Source organism: Zingiber officinale, chromosome 3B (genome assembly GCF_018446385.1).
Source record: "Zingiber officinale cultivar Zhangliang chromosome 3B, Zo_v1.1, whole genome shotgun sequence".
In the NCBI taxonomy this organism is placed as follows: domain Eukaryota; kingdom Viridiplantae; phylum Streptophyta; class Magnoliopsida; order Zingiberales; family Zingiberaceae; genus Zingiber; species Zingiber officinale.
The window spans coordinates 12,769,008-12,793,508 of record NC_055991.1 but is presented as its reverse complement, the minus strand read 5'-3'; the positions used below and the strand labels follow the sequence as shown (position 1 = coordinate 12,793,508).

Below are 24,501 nucleotides of genomic sequence, written 5' to 3'. Positions count from 1 at the left end.
GCCTTCGTGTGACGTAGCCGACCCAACCCCGCGAGCTCCACGTGTCGACGCCGCGAACTGGATAAATTTTGCCTCCGGGCGCTCAGACCTGTTCTGGGCGTCTGGACCTGTTCCGGGTCCCCGGACCTGTTCCGGGCTCCCAGAGGACCACCTTTTTCTAGAAACTCCTTCTCCTGCAAGACAAGGTTAATCCGAGGCAATGTATATCCTGCAAAACAAAGTGTTAGCACAGTTTATAATTTGACAAAAAGAGTATTAATTAGATTCCGTCTCTCCGAGACCGGAATCTAGTCAAGATCTCGACTTAGAGTTCCGAAATGGTTCTAAGTCGGATCGGCGCCTAAGTTCCCTTCCCGGGAACGCATTCTCACAGTCACTCCCCTCCAGTGACTTACCTTTACTTACCTGCCAGACGTCCGGTCAGCCTTTCGACCCGTCTGGACTTCGTGCCAGCTATCCGGTCAGCCCGTCGACCAAGTTGGACTTCATGCCAAATATCCGGTCAGCCCTTCGACCCATTTGGACTTCGTGCCAGCTATCCGGTCGGCCCGTTGACCTAGCTGGACTTCGTGCCAAATGTCCGGTCAGCCTTTCGACCCATTTGAACTTTGTGCCAGCTATCCGATCGGCCCGTCGACCTAGCTGTGCTTCGTGCCAGACATCTGGTCAGCCCGTCGACCTGTCTGGACTTCGCCTACACACTCGGTCAGAGTGTTAGATCAACAACAAAACTAACTTAACCTAATTTGTCATTCATCAAAACCCGAGTTAGACCGTTAGTGCTAACCGCACCAACAATCTCCCCCTTTTTTATGGAATGACAACCTGGTTAAGTTAGTGTAAAACAAATGCAAATATAACAAACAGGGTTTTTAAGTTAGTTTTTAAATTTGACGTTTTGTTGCTCTAACTAGCCACCTATCCCTCCCCCTTTGGCATTCATCAAATAAGAGCATAGGTCAAGTAATTACAGAATACAGACAATGTAAAAACAAATTACAAGAAATAATGTCAAGTTAACTTGGGGGAGTTGTAATTTTAAGACATAGTCAATTTAGCTTTTATTTCTTAACTTTTGTGAAATAACTAAGTTTTGAAATATAGCTAATTTAGCAACATAACTTAGTATTAAGTTTGCCGATTAATTTTCAAAAGATAATTTTTGCAATATAAAAGCTAATTTTTCAAGTATAAGTTTAAAGTTAACCAAGTTTTAAAATTTCAAACTTTCAAAACATAGTTTATATGTTCCAAAATTTAATTTTTCAGAACTTGAAACTTTCAAATATAAGTTCTATAAAGATAATTTTACACAAGTAAAGTTTTCAAAAATCAGGTAAATCAATATTCAAAATTAAGTAAAATCTAATTTTCAAAGTTAAGTAAGTTTTTTTTAAAAAAAAAATTTTAAAACCGAGTGAAATCTATTTTTCAAACCTAAGTTTGTAACGTTCAATTTTCAAGACTAAGTTGTTAAATCAAATTTTCAAAATTAAGTTCTTATACATAAAAGACTTGATTTTAAAAAGCTAGTTTTCAAAAATAAGTGTATAAAAAAAACAAAAATAAGTCATATTTAAAGGCTAAGTTTTGAAACACAATAGCTAAGTTTTGTGAAAAATAGCTAATTTGGTAAAATAGCCGAGTTTTGAAAAATAGCTAATTTATAAAGATAACTTTGGAAAGTATAATTTTTCAAACTTAAGAGTTAATTTTTAAATAGCAGTTTTACAAAATTAACTTAATTTTCCAAAATCTAGTTTGTAGACTGGAACAGTAAAATCTAATTTTGAGAAATTTAATTTCTAAAATAATTTTTCAAAGATACATTAAAGAGGAATTTTCAAAATCACAGCTTGCAAACTTAAAACATCTTGAAATATTCAGTTTTTTTTTTACTTAAAGAATTTTATCTTTTAACCTTTAATTTTCATAAAAATGAATTTTCAATACTGAGTAACGGCTGTTTTCCAAAAACTAAGAAATTTTCAAAACAAAGTAGAGTTCAACTTTCAAATTAAATTTTCAAAAGCGAGTAAACTCTGATTTTCAAAACCAAGAAAAAGAATCCAATTTGTAAAATTGAGTTTGTAAAATCTAGTTTACATAACTTATTTTGTAAAATTTAATTTTCAAGTGCAATTTTTAAAACTAAGTTTTTTTTTTAAACAACTTAGTTTTTATAAAAGTTATTTTTCAAATTAGATTTGCATAAATAAGTCAGATTTGTTAAGTAACGTTAAAATATCTTTAAGGAAACATTTTTCAAAAATTAATTTCAAAATATTTTTAATAAAGGAAAAATAAATATGAAAACAATTAACCCTCCCCCTGAACGTGACATAAAATTTTGAAAACATTTGCTAAAAATATTCAAAGTAGGATTATTTTTTTTATTTTTTTTTAAATTGAGGTAGGATTTTCTAAAGAAAATTTAAAGAGAAATTTTAAAAAATCTAAGAAATAAAAAAAATTAGGGAAATAATTGTTTTTTAAGTAAATATAAAAAGACGTGAACCTCCCCTGGAATTTGATATTTTTTTTATTTATTTATTACTCTTCCTTAATTTATTTCCCCTCCTGAATTTGATACTCTCTCTGAATTTATTAGGATTAGCTAAGTTTAGAATTTGTATTAATTTATTAAAGTTATTAAACAATGTTAATGCTCAATTTGAATCAATCGTTAATAATGATAAATTATGATTTAATTATAGTGAAATTAAGATTTTGATTAACGTTAAAAGTAAGATTATTTGAGCTAAATTAAGATTAAGTATTAATTAACTGTTTAATGTAAGGTCAAATCTAATTTAGATTAGAGTTTACTTATTAAGTTTATAATCATAAGTTAATCAAATTTTAATTATTTGTTAATAATGTCATTAAGGTTTAGATTTAGTTTAATATACTTTAATGTAATTTAAATTTAAATTTTTTATTTTATTCTAACTTTAAGTTTACTTGAAATGTTTTTTAAATTAAAATAAATTTTTTTTTTAAAACTAATTTTTAAGAAAAATTTAATTTTTAAGTCAAATTTTTTTTTAAAGTTTTTAAAAGAATTTTTAAAATGATTTATTAAAATTTTTTAAAAGAATTTTTAAAATGATTATTTAAAAGTTTTTTTTAAAATTATTTTAAAAAGAATTTTTAAAATGATTTTTAAAAGTTTTTAAAAGGATTTTTAAAATTATTTTTTAAAAGTTTTTAAAATAAATTTTAAAATAATTTTTAAAATGATTTATTAAAAGTTGTTAAAATAATTTTTATAATGATTTTTTAAAAGTTAATTTTAAAATAAATTTTTAAATTTCAAGATTTAATTTTAATTTTAATTTTAATCTTAAATTTTAATTCAAAATTTAATTTTGATCCTTAGTTATCTCATCCGATCTAAAGTTTCAATCAGGGAATCCTATATTTTTGTGAGATAGATTTGATTTAATTATAGGGTTTGGTTTAACTTTGTGTTAGATTCTGATTTAGCTTTGGGCTCAACAAGTAGACATTGTTTGGATAAACTTCAGGGCTATGGTGAGTCTCCTGGACATCATTAGAGTAACCATGCTTTCGAGGTTTTCCAAATAGTTCTATCCTCTGAACTTAATACAAAACCTTGGTCTAACTAGTTAGGATCCGTACGGGGTAGCTTCGGTTAGTTCTACTTAGGCAAATGCACCAGGTCGAAGTCAAATCTTCCTAGACATGCATAGACTAAGCTTCTCTAACGTACTATCATCCAAAACTTCACCAGTACCGTAGGCCAAGTTAAACTTTTGTCCCTTTTTATTCTAGTCCTAATTACCCTACCGGGTAAATTATTTTTGGAGGTGTCAACTATTCTGGAGCCTCCCCTGAATTATTGACCTTTATTTTAAGATTTTTATATAATTATAGTTGGTTTTAGTTAAGTTTTAATGTTTAATTTGTAATTTAAATTGAAGTTTTTAATTTTGAATTAATTAAATTGGTCAAATTATTTTTTCTTTAAAAGAGTATATTTAATATTTAAATTTTCTTTCAATTTCAATTTTATTGGGTTAATTGAATTATCTTTCTTTATTAGCTTATTTTTAAAGTTTAAGTTTGTATTTATTTTTAAATTTGAATTAATTAAATTGTTTGAATTATATTTCTTTAAAGGTTTATCTTTTAGTTTTTTATTAATTATTTTTTTTTAATTTTCTAGATTATTTTTGTTTAATATGTTATCTTTAACATTTAATTTTAAGTTTGTTAAATTCTTTTGATTTTATCAAAGTGTTTGATTTTATCCTTATATTTTCTTTGCCTTTTAAATTGATATGATTAATTGAATTTATTAGATTAATTTCATCTTTAAAATTTAATTTTTTATTAATTAAATTATCTTGGTTTTGGATAGTATTTTCTAGATTGATTTTATCTTGATTATCAAATACTTTATCAAGTATTTATTGATTTTATCCATTTTCTCATTTTTAACTTTTAAATTCGAATTTATTTTAATGTTTGACTTATTTATGTCTAAATGCTCACTTAATTTTAAATTTTCTGAATTAATTAAATTATTTGAATTGATTTGGTCATTGTTCTGTTTGACCAAGTCAAGGTTGATGCCAAATTGATCAGAATCTTGATTGATTTGATCAGAGTCTAGATTATTTTGTGATTTTGAATTTAAATCATTTATATCTAGATTATCATGCACCATACTTGGAATAATTTCATACTTATTTGAATCATCATGCTGATTATTTAAACTACTATTAGCAGGGGTATTTTGGTAAATATTACTAACCTTGAGTGCAACCCCTAATTCAGTAGGCTTTTATGTTGGATCTGACTCAAGTTTGGATTTAATTTCAACTTGATCCTCTAACTCCAACGGCTCCTCGTGAATTTTGATTAACTGGGTCCAAAGCTCATATGCATCCTTGTACTTTCCTAATCTACATAAAATATTGTTAGGTAAAACTCTACAAATAAGTTTATTTACATTTTCGTTCAATTCTGATTCATGAGAAGGTTTTCTCAAAATTAGCACATTGTCGAAATCTAAGCTTCCTAAGAAACATTCCATTCTTCTCCTCTAGTAATTGAAATCTTCTTAATCGTATGGTAGTGGTTCATGGGGGTTCCATCCTTCTTGAAGAGACATTATTCTTACACACAGAGAAACAAACAAAAAAAATCCCAAGACTTGGTCTTGGATTAGCAGTGCTGGAAAAAATAGTATTTCACTATTTTCGAAAAAATAAAATATTATTAAAATATTAATAAAAAAATATTATTTCAAAATTTTGAAAATGTAATATTTTGTCAATATTAAACATTGGTGAAAGGATGACGATGTATTGTTCGAAAATAGTTTTGGAGGGAAAAAATGAAAGGCGTAAGGTTTTATTTTAAAGACGAACGATATCTAATTTTTCTTAAAAAAACACCCCCTTTGCCTGATTGGTAGTTGTACCAAATCAGAGCGGTACCTGCTCTGATACCACTTGTTGGATCATGAATTTCGATAGAGGGGGGGGGGGGGGGAATAACGATTTAAAAACTTTCGTCGAAAAGAGCTAAGCGCAGTGGAAAATATAAGCGAAAAGAAGCAAGGCTAACACAAGTTCTTTTTACTTGGTTCGGAGCCTGTGTCGACTCCTACTCCAAGGCTCACACTCGTCGAGTGCTTTCGTTGGACAATTCACTAGTAATTTGAATAATTGTTTTACAATTGAAAGTACAGTTGCTAATGAAAAATAAGGCAGTACCGATAAGGAAGAAATCAAAAGAAAAGAGTGTGTTGTCGGAGTTTCGCAGCGTCGTAGGAGCACAAGTGAGCAGATCGTTTGTTCTGAGTTGTATTTGAAGCTCCACCCCTGACCCTTCTTTTATAGGATGCTCGGGGCACCCACAGCCCTTCGGGGCGCCTTGGTGTGACGTAGCCGACCCAACCAGCGAGCTCCACGTGTCGACGCCGCGAACTGGATAAATTTTGCCTCCGGGCGCCCGGATCCCCTCCGGACACCCGGACCACCTTTCTCCAGAAACTCCTTCTCTTGCAAGACAAGGTTAGTCCGAGGCAATGTATATCCTGTAAAACAAAGTGTTATCACAGTTTATAATTTGACAAAAAGAGTATTAATTAGATTTCGTCTCTCCGAGACCGGAATCTAGTCAAGATCTCGACTTAGAGTTCCGAAATGGTTCTAAGTCGGATCGGCGCCTAAGTTCCCTTCCCGGGAACGCGTTCTCATAGTCACTCCCCTCCAGTGACTTACCTTTACTTACCTGCCAGACGTCCGGTCAGCCCTTCGACCCGTCTGGACTTCATGCCAGCTATCCGGTCAGCCCGTCGACCTAGCTGGACTTCGTGCCAAATGTCCGGTCAACCCTTCAACCCATTTAGACTTCGTGCCAACTATCTGGTCGGCCCGTCAACCTATCTGGGCTTCGTGCCAAATGTCTGGTCAGCCCTTCGACCCATTTGGACTTCGTGCCAACTATCCGGTCGGCCCGTCGACCTAGCTGGGCTTCGTGTTAGACATCCGGTCAGGCCGTCTACCTGTCTGGACTTCGCCTGCACACTCGATCAGAGTGTTAGATCAACAACAAAACTAACTTAACCTAATTTGTCATTCATTAAAACCCGAGTTAGACCGTTAGTGCTAACCGCACCAACAGTCCCAACAGGTCAAGGTTAATCGGATGTTAGGTTTGGGAGCGCTAGACTTGACTCGGGTGAGCTAGGGTTGGTCAATTTGATCAAGTGATCAAATTGGACCAAGCCCAATCGATCAGTTGATCGATTGGGCACAGTGCTACGATAAACAGTAGCCCAATAGAACAATCGTTCGATTGGGAAGCGATGCCGCGAGCACAGAACGGTCCCTAATCGATCAGCCGATTGATTGGGCACCGTCAATCGATTCGATTCCGTAGCTTTCGATCTTGTCTACCCAAGACCTATGTAGCCCTTTCCTCAAAAGTCAATTGCGATGAGAGTTGTAGAGTTTCAAAGTGCATCACGTGTGAGGGGTTCGACACGTATTTCTGGAGCATCGAGATGTGGAAGACATTGTGTACAGCTGCCAGGCTCGGAGTTAGAGCTACACGATAAGCCATTGTCTCTGCTCGGTCAAGGATCTTGAAAGGTCCTATGTACCTGGGTGCTAGCTTACCCTTTTTCCCAAATCTCATCACACCCTTCATAGGAGCTACCTTCACAAAAACATGGTCCCCGACTGCAAACTCTAAGTCCCTCCTCCTTAAATCTGCATAACTCTTTTGTCGACTATGGGCAGTCCTCATTCTATCTCTGATCCTCATCACTGTAGCTGCTGTCTGCTGAACAATCTCGGGACCCAACTCTGCCCTCTCACCTACCTCATCCCAGTGAATAGGAGATCTACACTTCCTTCCATAGAGCGCTTCATATGGTGTCATTCCGATGGAAGCCTGGAAACTATTATTATAGGTGAACTCTACTAGAGGTAACTTGGCTTCCCAACTCCCTTGAAAATCGATAGCACAAGCTCACAGCAGATCCTCTAGTATTTGATTCACTATCTCTGTCTGACCATCAGTCTGGGGATGAAAAGCGATGCTGAACTGTAGATTCGTCCCCAATGAAGCGTGAAGACTCCTCCAGAAAGCGGATGTAAAGCGGGTGTCCCGATCCGATACGATCGAAACTGGAATCCCATGCAATCGGACGATCTCTCGGATATATAACTCTGTATGCTGCGTCATGGTGAACGTAGTCTTAATTGGCAAAAAGTGTGATGACTTGGTAAGACGATACACAATCACCCAAATGGAATTAGAGCCTCTAACTGTCCTCGGCAATCCTACGATGAAATCCATTGAAATATTCTCCTATTTCCACTCGAGTATAGGGAGTGGTCTCAACAACCCAGTTGGTCTCTGATGCTCGGCCTTGACCTGCTGGCATGTCAAGCATTCGGACACAAAACGATTGATGTCACGCTTTATGCCCGACCACCAATACAACTGTTGTAGGTCCTTATACATCTTTGTGCTCCCTGGGTGGACGGAATAGGGTGATGTATGAGCCTCTGTCATGATCAGCTCTCTCAGTGCATCCGCTTTAGGGACCCAAAATCAGCCCTTGTACTTCACAATTCCATCGCTTACGGTGTATATTCCTCTGCCCTTCTCCTCATCTCTTAGTCTCCACTTTTGCAATTGCTCATCACTTGACTGACCACTACGGATGAGATCCAATAGCGTAGATTGTACAGTCAGTAAATTTAGTCTCGGTGCTCCACCTGCTGTATATACTTCTAACCCAAGACTTTGAATCTCCCGCTGCAGAGGCCCTGGAACCGACAAACATGCAATCACTGCAATCTTCCTACTCAGAGCGTCAGCCACTACATTAGCTTTCCCCGAATGGTAGCTGATCTCGCAGTCATAATCCTTCACCAGTTCCAACCAACTTCGTTGTCTCATGTTCAGCTCTTTTTGCGTGAAGAAGTATTTCAGACTCTTGTGGTCAATGAAGATCTTGCACTTCTCTTCATATAGGTAGTGCCTCCAAATCTTGAGTGCAAACACGACTGCTGCTAGCTCGAGATCATGAGTAGGATAGTTTTTCTCATGCACTTTCAGTTGTCTAGAGGCATAAGCGATAACCCTGTCATTCTGCATCAATACTACGCCCAAGCCTAGCTTAGAGGCGTCGGTGTATATCACATAGTTACCTTGCCCTGATGGCATAGCTAAGACAGGTGCTGATATGAGAGCTTGCTTCAAGGTATCGAAACTGTGCTGGCACTTCGGGCTCCATACATACGTGGCATTCTTCTTTGTCAGCGCGGTCAAGGGCACTGCAATAGAGGAAAACCCCTTGATGAACTTCCGATAGTAGCCCGCTAGTTCAAGAAAACTGCGAATCTCTGACGCATTCTTCGGCATTGCCCACTCTCTGACTGCCTCCATCTTGGATGGATCAACCTCCACTCCTTTGAAAGAAATAATGTGCCCAAGGAAGGTAACCCTCTCTAACCAAAACTCGCACTTGCTGAATTTCGCATAAAACTTATGCTCCCTTGGAATCCCTAGTACTATCCTCAAGTGTTGACCATGCTCCTCTCTGCTCCGAGAATAAATGAGTATATCATCGATGAAGACGATAACAAACTGATCAAGATACGGCTGAAATACTCGGTTCATGAGGTCCATGAAGATAGCCGGAGCATTGGTTAGCCCGAATGACATTACTAAGAACTCGTAATGGCCGTAGCGAGTCCTGAATGTTGTGTTATGCACATCTGATTCCTTTACCTTCAACTGATGGTAGCCAGAACGAAGATCCATCTTTGAGAATATCGAAGCTCCTTGCAATTGATCAAATATATCCTCCACTCTAGGCAATGGATATTTGTTCTTGATGGTCACCGAATTCAACCCTCGGTAGTTGATGCATAGCCTCATACTACCGTCCTTCTTCCTCACAAATAAGACAGGCGCGCCCCATGGAGAAACACTAGGGCATATGAACCCCTTGCCCAGCAACTCCTGAAGCTGCTCCTTCAGCTCCTTCATCTCGGTAGGAGCAAGACGATATGGTGCCTTAGAGATTGACACTGTACCTGGTAGCAACTCAATAGAAAACTCCACATCGCGATCTGGTGGGATCCCTATAATGTCATTAGGAAAGACGTCTGCATAATCCCCAACAACAACCTCCATATTAGAAATAGAAGGACCATCCTGCACTATAGTCGCTGTAATGCTGGCTAAGAAGGATGGACAACTGTTGTCAATGAGCTTCCTCGCCTGCAAAAATGATATAATTCGAGGCTTCCTCAAATTCTTCGCTGCCACGAAGGTGAAAGGTTCTCCACCAGGAGGACTCAGCTGGACTGTCCTGCACTGAAAGTCTATTATTGCCTGATTCATTGACAACCAGCCCATCTCCAGAATGATATAGAACTCTGGCATTGGGAATACTATCAAGTCGGCATGCATAGTATGACCTTGCAGCACCATTTCAAGATTCTAGACGATGCTAGTCGTACTGAACTCCATTCCAGAAGGAATCGTCACTAGTAGACTTTCTGTCAAACCCTCCTGAGCAATCCCCTACCGACGCACAAACTCATGCGAAATAAAAGAGTGGGTAGCCCCTGAATCAAATAGGGCTTCAGTGGCTACTCCCAAAACCAATACTCTGCCTGCACTCAAGTAATAGGCATACACATAAGACGATAGTTGCATAAAGCATGAAAGGAGCTAAGGTTCAAATGATAAGGCAACATAGATTACTATCTCAAATATTCGGAGGCCTAAAATAAAGCGCATATGGTTACCTGTAATCAAGGTAGTGTCTGGGTCAGCCTCCTCGGTCTTCATCACATAAACCCTCCCGGTAGCGGGCCCCCTCAGCTGTGGGCAATCGAAGGATAGGTGGCCGGGCTACTTACACTTGTAGCAGACTCCGGCTCCTATCAAATACTTCCCTGCATGCTGGCGTCCACAAGTCTGACAAGTAGGTTTCTCCCACTGCATCGCAGGCTTCAAAGCCTGCTGACCCTGCGACTTCCTTGAACTATACGATTTCACTTTTCCTTGCGGCCTCGAAGGTCCAGTAAACTGTCTCTTCACCTGTGACTGCGGTTGTGAATAAGATGGTCTCTTCCTCTGTGCTTCCGCTTGTAAGTCCCTCAGTGTCTGCTCTGACCTGAAGCCCTCTTCGGTGCTGTGGCATAATCTGCAGGATCCGACATCAACACATCCTTGCGAATAACGGGACTCAAGCCATCAAGAAAATGCTGTAGTTTCTCTACAGGGTTATCAACAATGAGGGGCGAAAAGTGGCAGCTCCTATCAAACTTCCTAACGTACTCCGCCACAGACATATCTCCCTGTTGGAGATTCCTAAACTCCCTCTTCAGTCGTGCCTGAACGTCTGGTGTAAAGTACTTGTCGTAGAAAATCTTTTTGAACTCCTCCCAGGTCAAAGTCTCCATATTCACAGTCCTTTTTGCCCCTTCCCACCAAAGGGCAGCATCCTCCCTCAACTGGAAGATAGCGCAACTAACTCTGGCTGCATCCTCCAGTCTCATGTAACGGAAAATCGTCTCCAAGGATCTGACCCATCCCTCAGCAACGAATGGATTAGTGGAGCCAGTGAACTCCGGGGGCCCCATCTTATGAAATTTCTCATATGGCATCTCAGTCCTCACCGCCTGAGAGGTGTCGCCATTTTGACGAAGTAAATGAGCCAGACCAGCTAACACCTGCTCACTGGCATTCAATGGCGGCGGTGTATTCTGGCGTCTAGGAGGCATCTAGGGATACATCACAACCCCTACTTAGTCATAGCATGCTCAGATAAAATAATTATATACATAACCTCATATCATTAACAAAGCATCATACAATAAGGAAATCAACAAAATCAACGTTATAAAATACTCAACATCAAGAACCATTTAATATAGCTCAACCATCAAACAGAGATATAGATAGCAAAAACTCACAGACTTTGGGGCGTGACTTCTTGAGTTTTCTGCATCTAGCTGTAGGCACAACCCAAACCAGGACCTTGCTCTGATACCAAATGTAAACCCCTCTAGTTTTAAATAAATAAATAGCTTTTTATATACAAATAAATAACAGAAAATGAAAATAATCTATAAAATAATTTATTTATTTAGTTTATAGGTATCTGAACCCAATGCAGAACCAGTCAAACTCAAACTAATACGATAATCATAAAGAAGTAAAAGAAAAAATATCTTTTTTATTTTAACGTCCCTCAACACTCCAAAAGAAAATCATGCGGAAAACATAGGGGTCACTGGGTCGAGTGGCTTGCTTCCATACAGTCCGCTCAAGAATCCTGCCCCTCCGCCTCTGGTTCATGCTCTCCTACACCAAACAACCACAGTGAGTCTTAAGACTCAACAAGTATAAAATTCGTAAATAACAACTACCACATATACAAACCCATGCAATTTAAACTAAGTGAACTCAAGTAAATATTTATGAACTAAAAAAAAAAGATGAATGAACTTTCTCAACTAAATTTCTTAAGAACTCATCTTTCAGATTTCTATTTCTGTTTTTTTTCTTACCACTCAACCTCATGTCGCTTGATCAAGCTCTGTCAAACCATGGTACCAGGCTGATATGGCATCCCATTACTTTTCTGGAATCTATACCTGTCAAGTGTAGGGCACCCCAGTGTTTGTCCGAAGTCCACTACGCCTCAATTTGATATGGCTAAACGAGATGACTCTTGGCCCCATATCCGTCAAAGAACACTACATTCAAGTCACCCTATAAAAAAATTATTTTTTCCTCGCCTCAAATCTCAAAACCCTTTGTTTTTTTTTTCAAACTAAAGTTTTGAAATAACTATTGAAACATCATAAGTCATGCTTGACAATCGAAATAATCATTCCATGTAAATTGCTGTCGCTAGGAACCCAAAAACTCCTCTTGCTCAATTATGCCTTGACAATATGCAGTTTGAGTGATTTTACCGTAAAATTCATAACTTATTCATTTCTAAGCCAAATCGCTCCCCGTTTGAACTCACACGACCCTAACTCGAAGGACTATCATTTGGACTTGATCCTAACCGTGAAGACCCAAGAAAATGGCATGTACTACTCAAACCAACTTACTGGTCGTGCACAGGCAGCAAACCGGCGCACACTCACCAAGTAAATTCATAACTGATTCATTTCTAAGCCAAATCGACCTCCATTTGAACCCACACGATCCTAACTCGAAGGACTATCACCTTGACTTGATCCTAACCGTGCAGACCCAAGAGACAGCATGTACGACTCAAACTAACTTACTGGTCGTGCACAGGCAGCAAACCAGCGCACACTCACCAAATAAATTCATAACTAATTCATTTCTAAGCCAAATCGACCTCCGTTTGAACCCACACACTCCTAACTCGAAGGACTATCACCTCGACCTGATCCCAATCCGTGCAGACCCAAGAAAACAGCATGTACGACTCAAGCCAACTTACTGGTCGTGCACAGGACACTCACCAAATAAATTCATAAGTAATTCATTTCTAAGTCAAATCGACCTTCGTTTGAACTCACACGCTCCTAACTCGAAGGACTATCATCTCGACTTGATCCTAACCATGCAGACCCAAGAAAACAACATGTACGACTCAACCCAACTTACTGATCGTGCACAGGCAGCAAACCAGCAATCCAGCATATTTTTGGGGACCCTAGGCAGCCTTGACATGAAAGGAATATCATGAAATATCAACTTTAACATTTTAGTATGTCTAAAATGAAAGAAAAATGTGTAAATCATAACATACAATAACTATGGACGAATGGTGCATAAAGAAAACTTTGTACTTGCCTTCACTTGGATATCTTACAACCACGACGTCACGAGGCGGCAAAGGAGGCTGGGGAACACATGAGCACCCCTGGATCTCTCAATTCCAAGCTTGAAAATTGACGGGGAAAACTTAGGGGGGCGATGACCAAGGGTTCTAGGTTTTGTATCCGAGGAGGCTAGATTATTTTAAGCTTTATATAATATGTAAACAATTATTACACGATACTTATAAAATTATTGGTCAAAAGTCTAGCCATTAACCCCCTTTAATTTTTTTTTCGAAATTAAGGATTTTTTGAAGAGTAAAACTGGTTTCGTAAGAGGAAAAAAAAGGATAATCAAATAAAAATAAAAATAAAAATAAAATAAAATAAAACGTGTGCACAAAAGTTGTTATTTTATTAATAAAGGTGCTATCCAATCTTTTTATATATATATATATATATATATATATATATATATATATATATATATATATATATATATATATATATATATATATATATATATATATAAAAGGCACGAAATATACCTAAGGCACGAAAAGTAAGCTCAAGAACCCATTCTATAAAAATAGTCTTTACCTCCGTGTTCCCGTCCTCTCCTTTGGGCCTCGTAAAATCTAAAATTCTAAAAGAATTCGTCATTAAATAATTTAATTAAATCAAACAATATGATAATGGAATAAAATTCATAATACTACTACTAACAATAATACTAGAGCATGTGATTTAGTAGTGAAAATTTTCGGACGCTACGAATTTTTTCTCTTATTCTTCTCTAAGGGTAAAAAAAAATTTAGGTTCATTCCGATAAAAATTATTCAACTAACCAAATATTATTTTTAAAAGTGATACCCATACTCATTCCCATTCCACAATACTATGATTCTCATTTTAATTTCGATTCCTAGGAAAGAACCAAACGACACCAAAATCTTGTTATGGTTTTGAATTGTGGATTTGTTATTTCATAATTTTTTAGTCGTTTCATGAGAAGGATCAAGTATACAGTTGAAAAAAAGCTGTGATAAATATAAAATTTAAAATATTTTCTAAAAATGTAAATTAACATAGTGTAAGTACCCCGTTATAGTTTTAATGTGGTTAACTAAGTTAAGTTAGATCCTGTGTATTTGATCCTTGTGTTTAAGTGTGTAGGAGCTTAGAAACATAAGAAGTCGAGTGGAAGACGTGACTAGCGAGAATTATGACAATGAAAAAGAAGTCGATGGGCTTGGTACATCCGAATGACAAGATGTTGCGGAAAAGTATATCGATGGGTGAGAAGGACGTGTGTAGCGTCCGAGGGACGAGAAGCCGAGGAGGAAGTCTACTAGAGGAGAAGGTCGGAGTTGGGTTCAGGTGAGCTCAACTCCGGAGAGTTGGAGCATCACCCACATAAGAAGAGATCAACTTATGGGAGTTGATATGCCTTCTGTCTTATGGAAGGCGCCTTCGATGACTTGAAAGACGCCTTCTAGCCCATGGAAGGCGCATTCCCTATCCATTACCCGAGGATAAATTTTTATCCTCATAAGATAGAATTTATCCGATGGAAGGCGCCTTGGACCACCTTGAAGACGCCTTTAAACTGCAGATAATATTTTCCAAGGCCTATAAAAAGAGTCCTGAACCTAGAAAATATTCAACAACTCTTATATTAATTTCTTAATTTATTTTTGAGTATCCAATGAATGTAAAAAGCTTCTCAACTTTTAAAGAAAAAGATTTTTTTTTAGTACTTTTCATTTGTTAATAACCTCGTATGTGGTAATCAAGTAACTTTTTATCTCTTTTATTTTATTAATTCTTCAACTATTTTAATTTAATTATATTATTAATCTGAGTTAAAAAATAAAAAAAATATTTTTATTTGACAAGTAATTCACCCTATTCTTATCAGTCGGTCCAGCTGGTCCAGTATCAGATAAAACAAAAGCTAACTCATTAAGCATTTAAATAGGTTAAATCTAAAATTATATAAAAGGTCCTTCATCCCACGGGCTAAAATTTAATGTATATGTGCCTTAATTTAACAAAATATATATCTAAATATTTTAGATAATTCCAACGGGGGTGGAGGCGCAGTTGGCTAGCGCGTAGGTCTCATAGCTTGATGAGTCATCCTGAGGTCGAGAGTTCGAGCCTCTCTCACCCCATACATTCCCTTGGCGAGGAGGATTACTGCACTTCAGTGATGTCAGGTTTCATCACAACCATCTGATTAAGATGACAAAAGTGCTTCTGAGCCAAGTTTTTTTTTACCCATTTTTATTGACATATGTTTATCACTCGGCCGCTCCTTACTTCTTGGTTTAGACAATTATAACCTAATTTACTAAAATGCTATTTTTTTTAAAAAAAAACAAAATCTTTGTTAATCTTTTCATAGAAATAAGTGGTCGTCATCGGTGGGTCAGGACTCTCCTTCTGCATTTCTACTGCACTTCTGCCATTTTGTCTTGTCAAGCAGCGTCGCTTTTGGCTGCGAGATCGAGATGAAGGCCGTGGTGATCACGAACCCTGGCGGCCCCCAGGTTCTTCAGGTGCAGGAGGTGGACGATCCGGCGGTTGGTGACAACGAGGTCCTCATCCAGGTGGAAGCCTCCGCCCTCAACCGCTCCGATACAGTCCAGAGGGAGGGCTTTTACCCGCTGCCCAAAGGTGCAAGCCCTTACCCAGGCCTCGAATGCTCTGGTAAGATCATCGCAGTAGGCAAGTCCGTTACGCGCTGGAAGGTTGGTGATCAAGTATGTTGACCGTCCCTGGTGGATTGTTGGCTCTGTTGGTCTTCATTTATTTGATTGAATTTTCTTGCAAGAATTCGTTTAATAAGCTAGGTCAGTAGTCAATTTTCATTTTTCAGTTTCTGGCTAAGTTTGGGTTTCTGGCGTAACAAGCCTTTTGTTATTTGTCTCCTTTTGATCTACCTTGATTTTGAATCATAATTTCGGTGCTTTCGGTGTCTATCGTCATTACTTGTCTTATTCTCAATTTTGGGATCAAAATTTTGATATAATCGATTTAATCAAACATTTTTTTTTAAAAAAAAAATTGGGAACAAACGACACCAAAATCTTGTTAAGGTTTTGAATTATGGATTTGTTATTTCATAATTTTTTAGTCATTTCATGAGAAGGATAAGTATACAGCTGAAAAAAGCTGTGATAAATATAAAATTTAAAATATTTTCTAAAAGAGTAAATTAACATAGTATAAGTATTTCGTGATAATTTTGATATGGTTAACTAAGTTAAGTTAGATCCTGTATATTTGATTTTTGTGTTTAAATGTGTAAAAGCTTAGAAACACAGGAAGTCGAGCAAAAGACGTAGTAGCTATCGAGAAAGATGGTACAAAAAAAAGGAGCCGACGGTTTGGTGCATCTAAGTGACGAGATGCTACGGAAAAGTACATCGATGGATGAGAAAGACGTGCGCGGCGTCCGAGAGACGAGAAGTCGAGAAGGAAGTCTACTCGAGGAGAAGGTTGGAGTTGGGTTCGAATGAGTTCAACTCCGAATAACTAGAGCATCACCCACACAAGAAGAGATCAATTTATGGAAGCTGATATGCCTTCTGTCTTATGGAAGGCGCCTTCGATGGCTTGACTCGGAAGGCGCCTTTGATGACTTGAAAGACGTCTTCAATGAACAGCGCAAAAACGCCTTCTAACCCATGAAAAACGCATTCCCTAGCCATTGTTTGTGGATAAAGTTTTATCCTTGGAAGATAGAATTTATCTGAAAGAAGACACTTAGACTACCTTAAGGCACCTTCAAACTACGGATAATATTTTCCAGACCTATTAAAAGACCAGAGCCGGCCCTGGGTCAGGGCTACCAGGGCCCCTGCCCAAGGCCCAAAATTTTAAGGGGCCCAATATATATATATATATATATATATATATATATAATAAGTTTTTTTTTATTGGCCCTTTTCTCTTCCTCACCGAAACAAGACCCATCGCCGAAACCCTCCCTCGCCGCACCTTCCCTCGTCGTCGAAACCCTTCCTTGCAGACTTGCCGTCGCCGCACCCTCCCTCGTCGCCGCCGCACCTTCTCTCCCTCGCCGCCGCCGCCGCACCTTCCCTCCCTTGTCGCCGAAACAACGAAATCCTCCCTGGCCAAGGGACAGATTTGCCTCTCTCAGAGGCACCCTCCATCGGTGAGACGAGCAGTCTCTAGGTCTCTCTTCTATTGTTGTTTTCCCCACTGTGCCGGTGCCGTAGGTTTTGTTTTCCTTCTCAAAGGTGTAAGGTGTGTTTTATTCATTCAAATTTCTTTATAATGCATTGGACAGAAAAATGAGACCCCCTGCGCTCCCTTCGGTTACTTCTCCCCTCCCTGCCTCTATATCGTTGTTTGCACTTTGAGGAGCGGCTCACCCCTCATTGATTGATGCTAGCTTTGTGCTCATTTGCCTGTTCCGCTGTTCCATATTCTTTGTCGCCTTCTGTAGTTCTTGAACTAGTTTCAAACTTTGCCCTCCCTCGCCTAGTGCCTTTCATTTTCTTATTAATCATGTTTTATTTCGGTATAAACTGGAAATTTATGCTCCATTCATTTTTAGATCTTAATCAGCCTAATCACGTTTTATTTCTGCAAAAATTGATCATTTTCTTATTAGACTGATAACTTGGGTTATGTGAGGATGGGTATTATTTGTTTCTTGATGTTTGAGTGTTGTCTCGTAGCCATCATATTCATGTTTAGCTTTATCTTTGCAAAATGCTCCAAAAGTGCTAATTGATAAAAGATATTATGGAGTGATAGGCAAGTCTAGAACATGCTTATATTGGAGTAAAATTTCATAAATTTCTAAATAGGAGCAGTGTTCATATTCATAAATTGGAGTAATATTTCTAAACATGCTTATATTGGTGTGAGGTAGTGGGTAGTTTCATTATAAAAAAAATGTCAATTTTCTAAACATGACAATTTAACTATATTCTCTACATTCACTTTCATTTTTTCTTTTGATTTAGTGAAGAGGAAGCGAAGAAGAAGGTTTACAATGTTTATGTGAGTGATTCTTTAGATTTGGATGTGAAATTGACAAAGGAGACATCTAATAAGCTAGAAGGTTTGTGTTAATTATGAGGAACTAATATTTTCTTTACTTTTTGTCTTTATTTAAAGAGAAAAAATAGTGTTGTTCTATTTCTATGATGTTTAAGTTTTTATAAATTGAAATTTGTTTTATTTTCTGTACTGAGTAACCAAGTAGGTCATTTTTTATGGAAAATTTTTGATTGCCACATGCCTTAGTCCATTTTAAATTTTAAAAATTTATAGCATTTTTAATTTTTGTTATTGCTTGGATTTCTATATATAAAATTTAATTCATTTATATCGAATTTTCACTTATTTAGGATAAAAAGATTTAATTCTTAACTACTCTATTGAATATATTGTTTAAGATACTCAAATTCAAAGTGAATATATTTGTGATAGGTTTTTTTGGTGTTTTCTTTGTTCTTCTAGATTCCTATGCTGATGTTGAAAATAAAAATTATGGAGGTAAATTAATTAGGCTACACTTCTTTATTATTTTTCAATTTGGTATCAGAATTTTATGTTAAATTACTATACTTATCTTTTTGCATTCTTGAATTAAAAATTTCTCTATTGTCAGTATTTTTTTTTTGTTAAGAATTCTAAGTGAAAGATAAAAAATCTTTGTACAACTAAAAAGTTTCCTTATTCTATTTTTAGAAATAAGATTTTATAGATTACAATAATTATTATTTAAGTTGATGAAAGGATAAAATTAGGGCATAATTAATAATTTCGCCCAAGACATTTCAATAATCAGGACCGGCTCTGTAAAAGATCCATAGACCTAGAAAATATTCAACAACTCTTGTATTAATTTACTAGTGTATTTCTGAGCGTCCAACGAAATGTAAAAAATTTCTTCACCTTTAAAGAAGATTTTTTAATATTTTTTATTTGTTAATAACCGTTTAAGTTGTAACCAAGTAATTTTCTATCTCTTTTATTTTATTAGTTATTCAATATTTTAATTTAATTATATTACTAATTTGAAAAATTAAGAAAATATATTTTTATTTGACAGGTAATTTACTCTATTCCTATCAGTCGGCCCAGTTGCTCTATCACTAACTCATTAAACATTTAAATAAGTTAAATCTAAAATTATATAAAAGGTCTTATATACTACGGGTTAAAATTTAATGTATATGTGCCTTAATTTAACAAAATATATATTTAAATATTTTAGATAATTTCAACGGGGGTGGTGGCGCAGTTGGCTAGCGCATAGCTTGATGAGTCATCTTGAGGTCGAGAGTTCGAGCCACTCTCACCCCATGCATGCCCTTGGTGATGAGGATTACTGCACTTCAGTGATGTTTAGGGTTCATCACAACCATCTGATTAAGATGACAAAAGTGCTTCTGAGCCAATTTTTTTAATTGGCCATTTTTATTGACATATGTTGTATTACTGACCAACTCTTTAATTGTTGATTTAGACTATCATTCCATCGGGGGTGGTGGCGCAGTTGGCTAGCGCGTAGGTCTCATAGCTTTGATGAGTCATCCTGAGGTCGAGAGTTCGAGCCTCTCTCACCCCATACATTCCCTTGGTGATGAGGATTACTGCACTTCAGTGATGTCAGGGTTCATCACAACCGTCTGATTGAGATGACAAAAAGTGCTTCTGAGCCAAGGTTTTTTTACGCATTTTTTTTGACATATGTTGGGTCACTCGGCCGCTCTTTACTTCTTGATTTAGACAATTATAACCTAATTTACTAAAATGTTTTTTTTAAACAAAATCTTTGGTAATCTTTTCATACAAATAATGGCCGTCCTCGGTGGGTCCAGGACTCTACTTCTGCAGTTCTACTGAACTTCTGCCATTTTGGCTTGTCAAACAGCGTCACTCTTGGCTGCGAGATCGAGATGAAGGCCGTGGTGATCACGAACCCTGGCGGCCCCGAGGTTCTTCAGCTGCAGGAGGTGGAAGATCCGGCGGTTGGTGACAACGAGGTCCTCATCCAGGTGGAAGCCTCCGCCCTCAACCGCTCCGATACAGTCCAGAGGGAGGGCTTTTACCCGCTGCCCAAAGGCGCAAGCCCTTACCCAGGCCTCGAATGCTCTGGTAAGATCATCGCAGTTGGCAAGTCCGTTACGCGCTGGAAGGTTGGTGATCAGGTATGTTGACCCTCCCTGGTGGATTGCTGGCTCTGTTGGTCTTCATTTATTTGATTGAATTTTCTTGCAAGAATTCGTTTAATATGCTAGGTCAGTAGTCAATTTTCAGTTTCTGGCTAAGTTTGGGTTTCTGGCGTAACAAGCCCTTTGTTATTTGTCTCCTTGAGATCTACCTTGATTTTGAATCATAATTTCGGTGCTTTCTGTGTCTATTGTCATTACATTGTCTTATTCGCAGTTTCGGGATCAAAATTTTGATATAATCTGTTTAATCATACATTTTTTTTTAAAAAAAAATTTTGGGATCAAAATTTGGTTCTGCATTAATTGTGAATAACATATGACCTAGTTCGCTCCATCCTGCAGGTATGTGCCCTCCTAAGTGGAGGAGGATATGCGGAGAAGGTAGCAGTACCTGCTGGGCAGCTACTTCCCATCCCAGAAGGAGTGTCAGTGAGAGATGCAGCTAGTTTTCCGGAAGTTGCATGCACTGTTTGGTCAACTGTATTCATGATGAGCCGATTGTCATCAGGGGAGACCTTATTAGTAAATCTCTCTCAATTCTTTGTTGTATTGTTTTATATATGTAGCTTTAGGTGTGTCCTTGAAGGTTCAATACGAAGTATGAAATCTTAGTTGTTTGTTGTTTCTCTAAGCTGATTGGAAGAAATGCATTTGATTGACGGATAGTTAGATCATTATTTAGGAAATAGGTAATATGTTGGCATATGTTGCTATGTAGGATTCTCGATATTTGGTGTAGTTTAGATGTTATCTCTTATGGTGCTATCCTCAGTTGCTGATTAGATTAGTGAGATATATGTTGAGAAGAGAAGAATACTGACTTCTACTAACAAGAATGTCTTGAGAATTAAACAATTGAAAATTTAAGCTAATGCACTAGGTATTGTCTTTAACTTTGGCCAAATCAGCTAATACTAGTTTGTACTAGGTGGATTTTCTCTAATGCATCCTTCTGGGACCAGACTTAAGTATGCTCCTTTTTGGCATCCAATCAAATTTCTTGTTTCTCCTACTTAAATTTGGGGTCTTAAGGTTCAACTCAGGTTTAATTCTATTTGCCCCAAAATAAAATCACCTTGTTTTGACCCAAAATCAAATTCAGCTGAGATTTTTTTTTTTCCAAATGTAATGAGTTAGATAATATAAAAAAAAATTTAGTTTGAAAAAGATTAGTAGATTTGCATGGCCTTTGTTTGGAACTACATTCAAAGACTTAATGGTAGTTGATACCTATGAACTATGAAAACCTACTAAATCTGTGTTCTTGTCGGGTTGTTATTCATTTTTCTCCTCATATTGCAGAAGAGTTAATTGAATATTTCAAATATTTGAAATTTCAAAATCAAATCACTTTGTTTGCTTGAGTAGCAACTGCATGGAGAAATTTTTAAAAAATAAGTGACATTATAGTTGTCAAACATGCATAGAGGCAGGTGATCAGTTTATTTTGTTATCTTTAAAGCACATTTGTAAGCGAAAACCAAATCCAAAATATCAAAGGAATCATTGTCTCGATGAACTTGCTTTATAAATTGTATACAAACTTCTCCATCAACATTTGATTATAAGACCTCATGAACTATCTGTTAGAAGTTGGAATTGTTATACCTTGATTTTTTTAGCAATGAGAACAAATTTTAGCCATAGGCTTTCCCTCTAATATTGTAATCATTTCAATCTCTTGTGACCATGACAGAATTTTTGTTAGCTTCATTTGACTACTAGAAGTTGAGTGCTCTTCTTTGTGATAAAGTTCCTCATAATCCTGGAAACGAACTGTAGACTCTCATGAACTAGGATAAACAGATAAGGTTACACTGATAGTTTATCTTTGTATTTCACTATTACTCATCATATGCAATTGAACTTCCAGATTCATGGTGGATCTAGTGGAATTGGTACCTTTGCTATTCAGATTGCTAAACACCTTGGAATTAGAGTATTTGTCACGGCAGGTATGATAGTGTACAGAGAAAATTTACCTTGTATGAAGGAAATCATATTGTAGCATGAACGTATGGCAACCATGAAGAAACATCGTGGCATGTATGTATTGACCACCTTTGACAATACTTACTTGGAACAATTTTTTTTTATAGTATTTCACCTAATTATTAATCAGTTTTGATAAGTAAGAAAATAAAATAAAGATGAAGCATAATGGGTTATCTCGTAGAAATATCAAGGAATAAGCTTTGATTCTATTCATGGGGTTGCTGGATTTAGTCTAGAGGTTTGTCTATTTACTGAATTTTAAGAAAATATTCCATGTCCTTCATATGGATTCTAGGTACTGAAGAAAAATTGGCTGCTTGCAAAAATCTTGGCGCTGATGTTTACATCAATTACAAATCAGAAGATTTTGTTGCAAGGGTGATGGAAGAAACTGGAGGAAAGGGTATGCCATTGATACTACACAAAGCTGCGTTGCAATGCAGCTATCTAAAAACCAGTAAAAATCTGTTATGCAGGTGTAGACGTTATATTGGATAATGTTGGTGGTCCGTACTTGCAGAAAAATCTTGAGAGCTTGGCCATTGATGGTAGACTTTTTATCATTGGTTTCATGGGAGGAGCAGTGACACAAGTAAATCTGTCTTGTCTGTTGGCAAAGCGCCTTACCATTCAATGTATCCTCTCTGCCATTTCGTGTCCATTCTCTTATTCTACTTGATTCTTAGAAAGTTTTGAAACTCGTGCACATATAACTTGTCTGTGTGGACTCAAATGAGTATTTTACACTACACCACTACACTGTGCAAAAGGCGGGTCCCGCCGCCCAGCGGCCCCCTAGGCCTGGCCCCACAGGGATCCTAGGAGGAGGTAAATCACACTACACCACTACACGAATGTAGATCTAAGTGTCTAACACAACTACTTTGAACAACTGCACACGTGATCAATTGAGTCGCTGAGTGTCCACTCAGAATGTCCGGATCCAAGATAGAGGGAACAGACAAATAGTCCAAGTACTAGAGGAATTTGCCCCTAGTTACCCTTGTTGTCAGTAAATTTTCTGAAAAGCATATAGAAAGTATATCTACAGCTAATGGCGGACTTGCTCAGGAATAATTTGTTAAATTTTGCTCAACCTTCGAATGTCATTCATAGATCCCCAATCCTGCTAGGAGTTAACATGTTGGTAGCAGATCAGATGCAAGTCTTCACTGTTCATATTTGTAATAGGTCTATGCTTGACTAGTGATATTTTCTGGCGGAGGATCCAAGTAGCAACCTCAACTATTTTGTAATATATATATATATATTTTTGTCTTCTATGTTCTTAAAATCATTCGTTCTAATTCAAACATATGGTTGCTTTACTAACTTATGGGAGAGGCTATGTTCTTAGTTGTCTGACGTGGATGGTTCTTGCTGATTTTTTTGTTTGAACAGCTGCTGGTCTGCGAAATAGAAGCAGTGAAAATAAAGCCCAGATAGTCGCGGAGGTGGAGAAGCACGTCTGGCCAGCCATTGCCGCGGGCAAGGTGAAACCTATTGTATGCGAGACCTTTCCTCTGTCTGAAGCTGCTGATGCTCACAGGATGATGGAGAGCAGTGCTCAAATTGGCAAGATACTTCTCATTCCATGATCATAACTCATAAGAGGATTCAGCCCGAAGCCTGGTGGAGCATATCTATACATCATGTAGATCTGTTGAAGCTGTCGTCAAGTGATGTATATAATGAAACGGAATTATAGACTTGTTGAATACACTAATATCATGATTGAATGATGCTTGCCAACTGAATTCAAAATAATAGAGTGGATGTGAAGAAATTACTTGCGGATCTATGTGAAAAATTTAGATAGGTTCTTAGAATGAATTGTACTATTAGAATCAACATAAACTATATATATTAATATAAAATTTGTTAGAATGGAGATTAGTGGATTAGTGGTCAAATGGATGATTTAACCACGTCTAGGTGCGTAAATTTTGGAACAC

At 37.1% G+C, this 24,501-nt stretch overlaps 1 protein-coding gene, 1 long non-coding RNA gene and 5 other non-coding genes across 8 annotated transcripts; 6 read left to right on the top strand and 1 right to left on the bottom strand.

The window, feature by feature from the left end:
• Positions 1 to 11,693: 11,693 nt before the first annotated feature.
• Positions 11,694 to 12,823, bottom strand: LOC121968083. The gene is made up of 2 exons (XR_006107925.1): positions 12,087 to 12,823; positions 11,694 to 11,880 (listed from the first exon to the last, which is right to left on the bottom strand). It is a non-coding gene; the product is annotated as an uncharacterized LOC121968083 (long non-coding RNA).
• Positions 12,824 to 15,416: 2,593 nt separating this feature from the next.
• On the top strand, positions 15,417 to 15,502 carry TRNAM-CAU. Its single transcript is given in 2 exon segments — positions 15,417 to 15,454; positions 15,467 to 15,502. It is a non-coding gene; the product is annotated as a tRNA-Met (tRNA).
• A 10-nt stretch (positions 15,503 to 15,512) lies between these two features.
• On the top strand, positions 15,513 to 15,595 carry LOC121968979. The gene has a single exon (XR_006108480.1). It is a non-coding gene; the product is annotated as a small nucleolar RNA snoR114 (small nucleolar RNA).
• A 198-nt stretch (positions 15,596 to 15,793) lies between these two features.
• On the top strand, positions 15,794 to 24,313 carry LOC122055931 (quinone oxidoreductase PIG3-like). 2 transcript variants are annotated; one of them, XM_042617625.1, is made up of 6 exons: positions 15,794 to 16,093; positions 20,894 to 21,073; positions 22,425 to 22,506; positions 22,842 to 22,949; positions 23,023 to 23,181; positions 23,948 to 24,313. In XM_042617625.1, the coding sequence occupies exons 1-6, from the start codon at positions 15,842 to 15,844 to the stop codon at positions 24,142 to 24,144; spliced, it is 978 nt and encodes a 325-aa protein (XP_042473559.1). In that variant the 5' UTR covers positions 15,794 to 15,841; the 3' UTR covers positions 24,145 to 24,313. The 2 variants fall into 2 exon arrangements, with proteins under 2 accessions (XP_042473559.1, XP_042473558.1); XM_042617624.1 differs by lacking the exon at positions 15,794 to 16,093 and adding an exon at positions 20,205 to 20,527.
• LOC121968977 lies at positions 19,690 to 19,773 on the top strand. Its single transcript, XR_006108478.1, has one exon. It is a non-coding gene; the product is annotated as a small nucleolar RNA snoR114 (small nucleolar RNA).
• TRNAM-CAU lies at positions 19,858 to 19,944 on the top strand. The gene is given in 2 exon segments: positions 19,858 to 19,895; positions 19,909 to 19,944. It is a non-coding gene; the product is annotated as a tRNA-Met (tRNA).
• Positions 19,955 to 20,038, top strand: LOC121968973. The gene has a single exon (XR_006108474.1). It is a non-coding gene; the product is annotated as a small nucleolar RNA snoR114 (small nucleolar RNA).
• Positions 24,314 to 24,501: the final 188 nt, after the last annotated feature.

Excerpts from the sequence above, each read along its gene's own strand:
- LOC122055931 (XM_042617625.1), top strand. The coding sequence starts at position 15,842 with ATGAAGGCCGTGGTGATCACGAACCCTGGCGGCCCCCAGGTTCTTCAG. Across the intron at positions 16,094-20,893 it reads GCTGGAAGGTTGGTGATCAA|GTATGTGCCCTCCTAAGTGG; the intron begins GTATGTTGACCG and ends TCCATCCTGCAG. Across the intron at positions 22,507-22,841 it reads TAGAGTATTTGTCACGGCAG|GTACTGAAGAAAAATTGGCT; the intron begins GTATGATAGTGT and ends TATGGATTCTAG.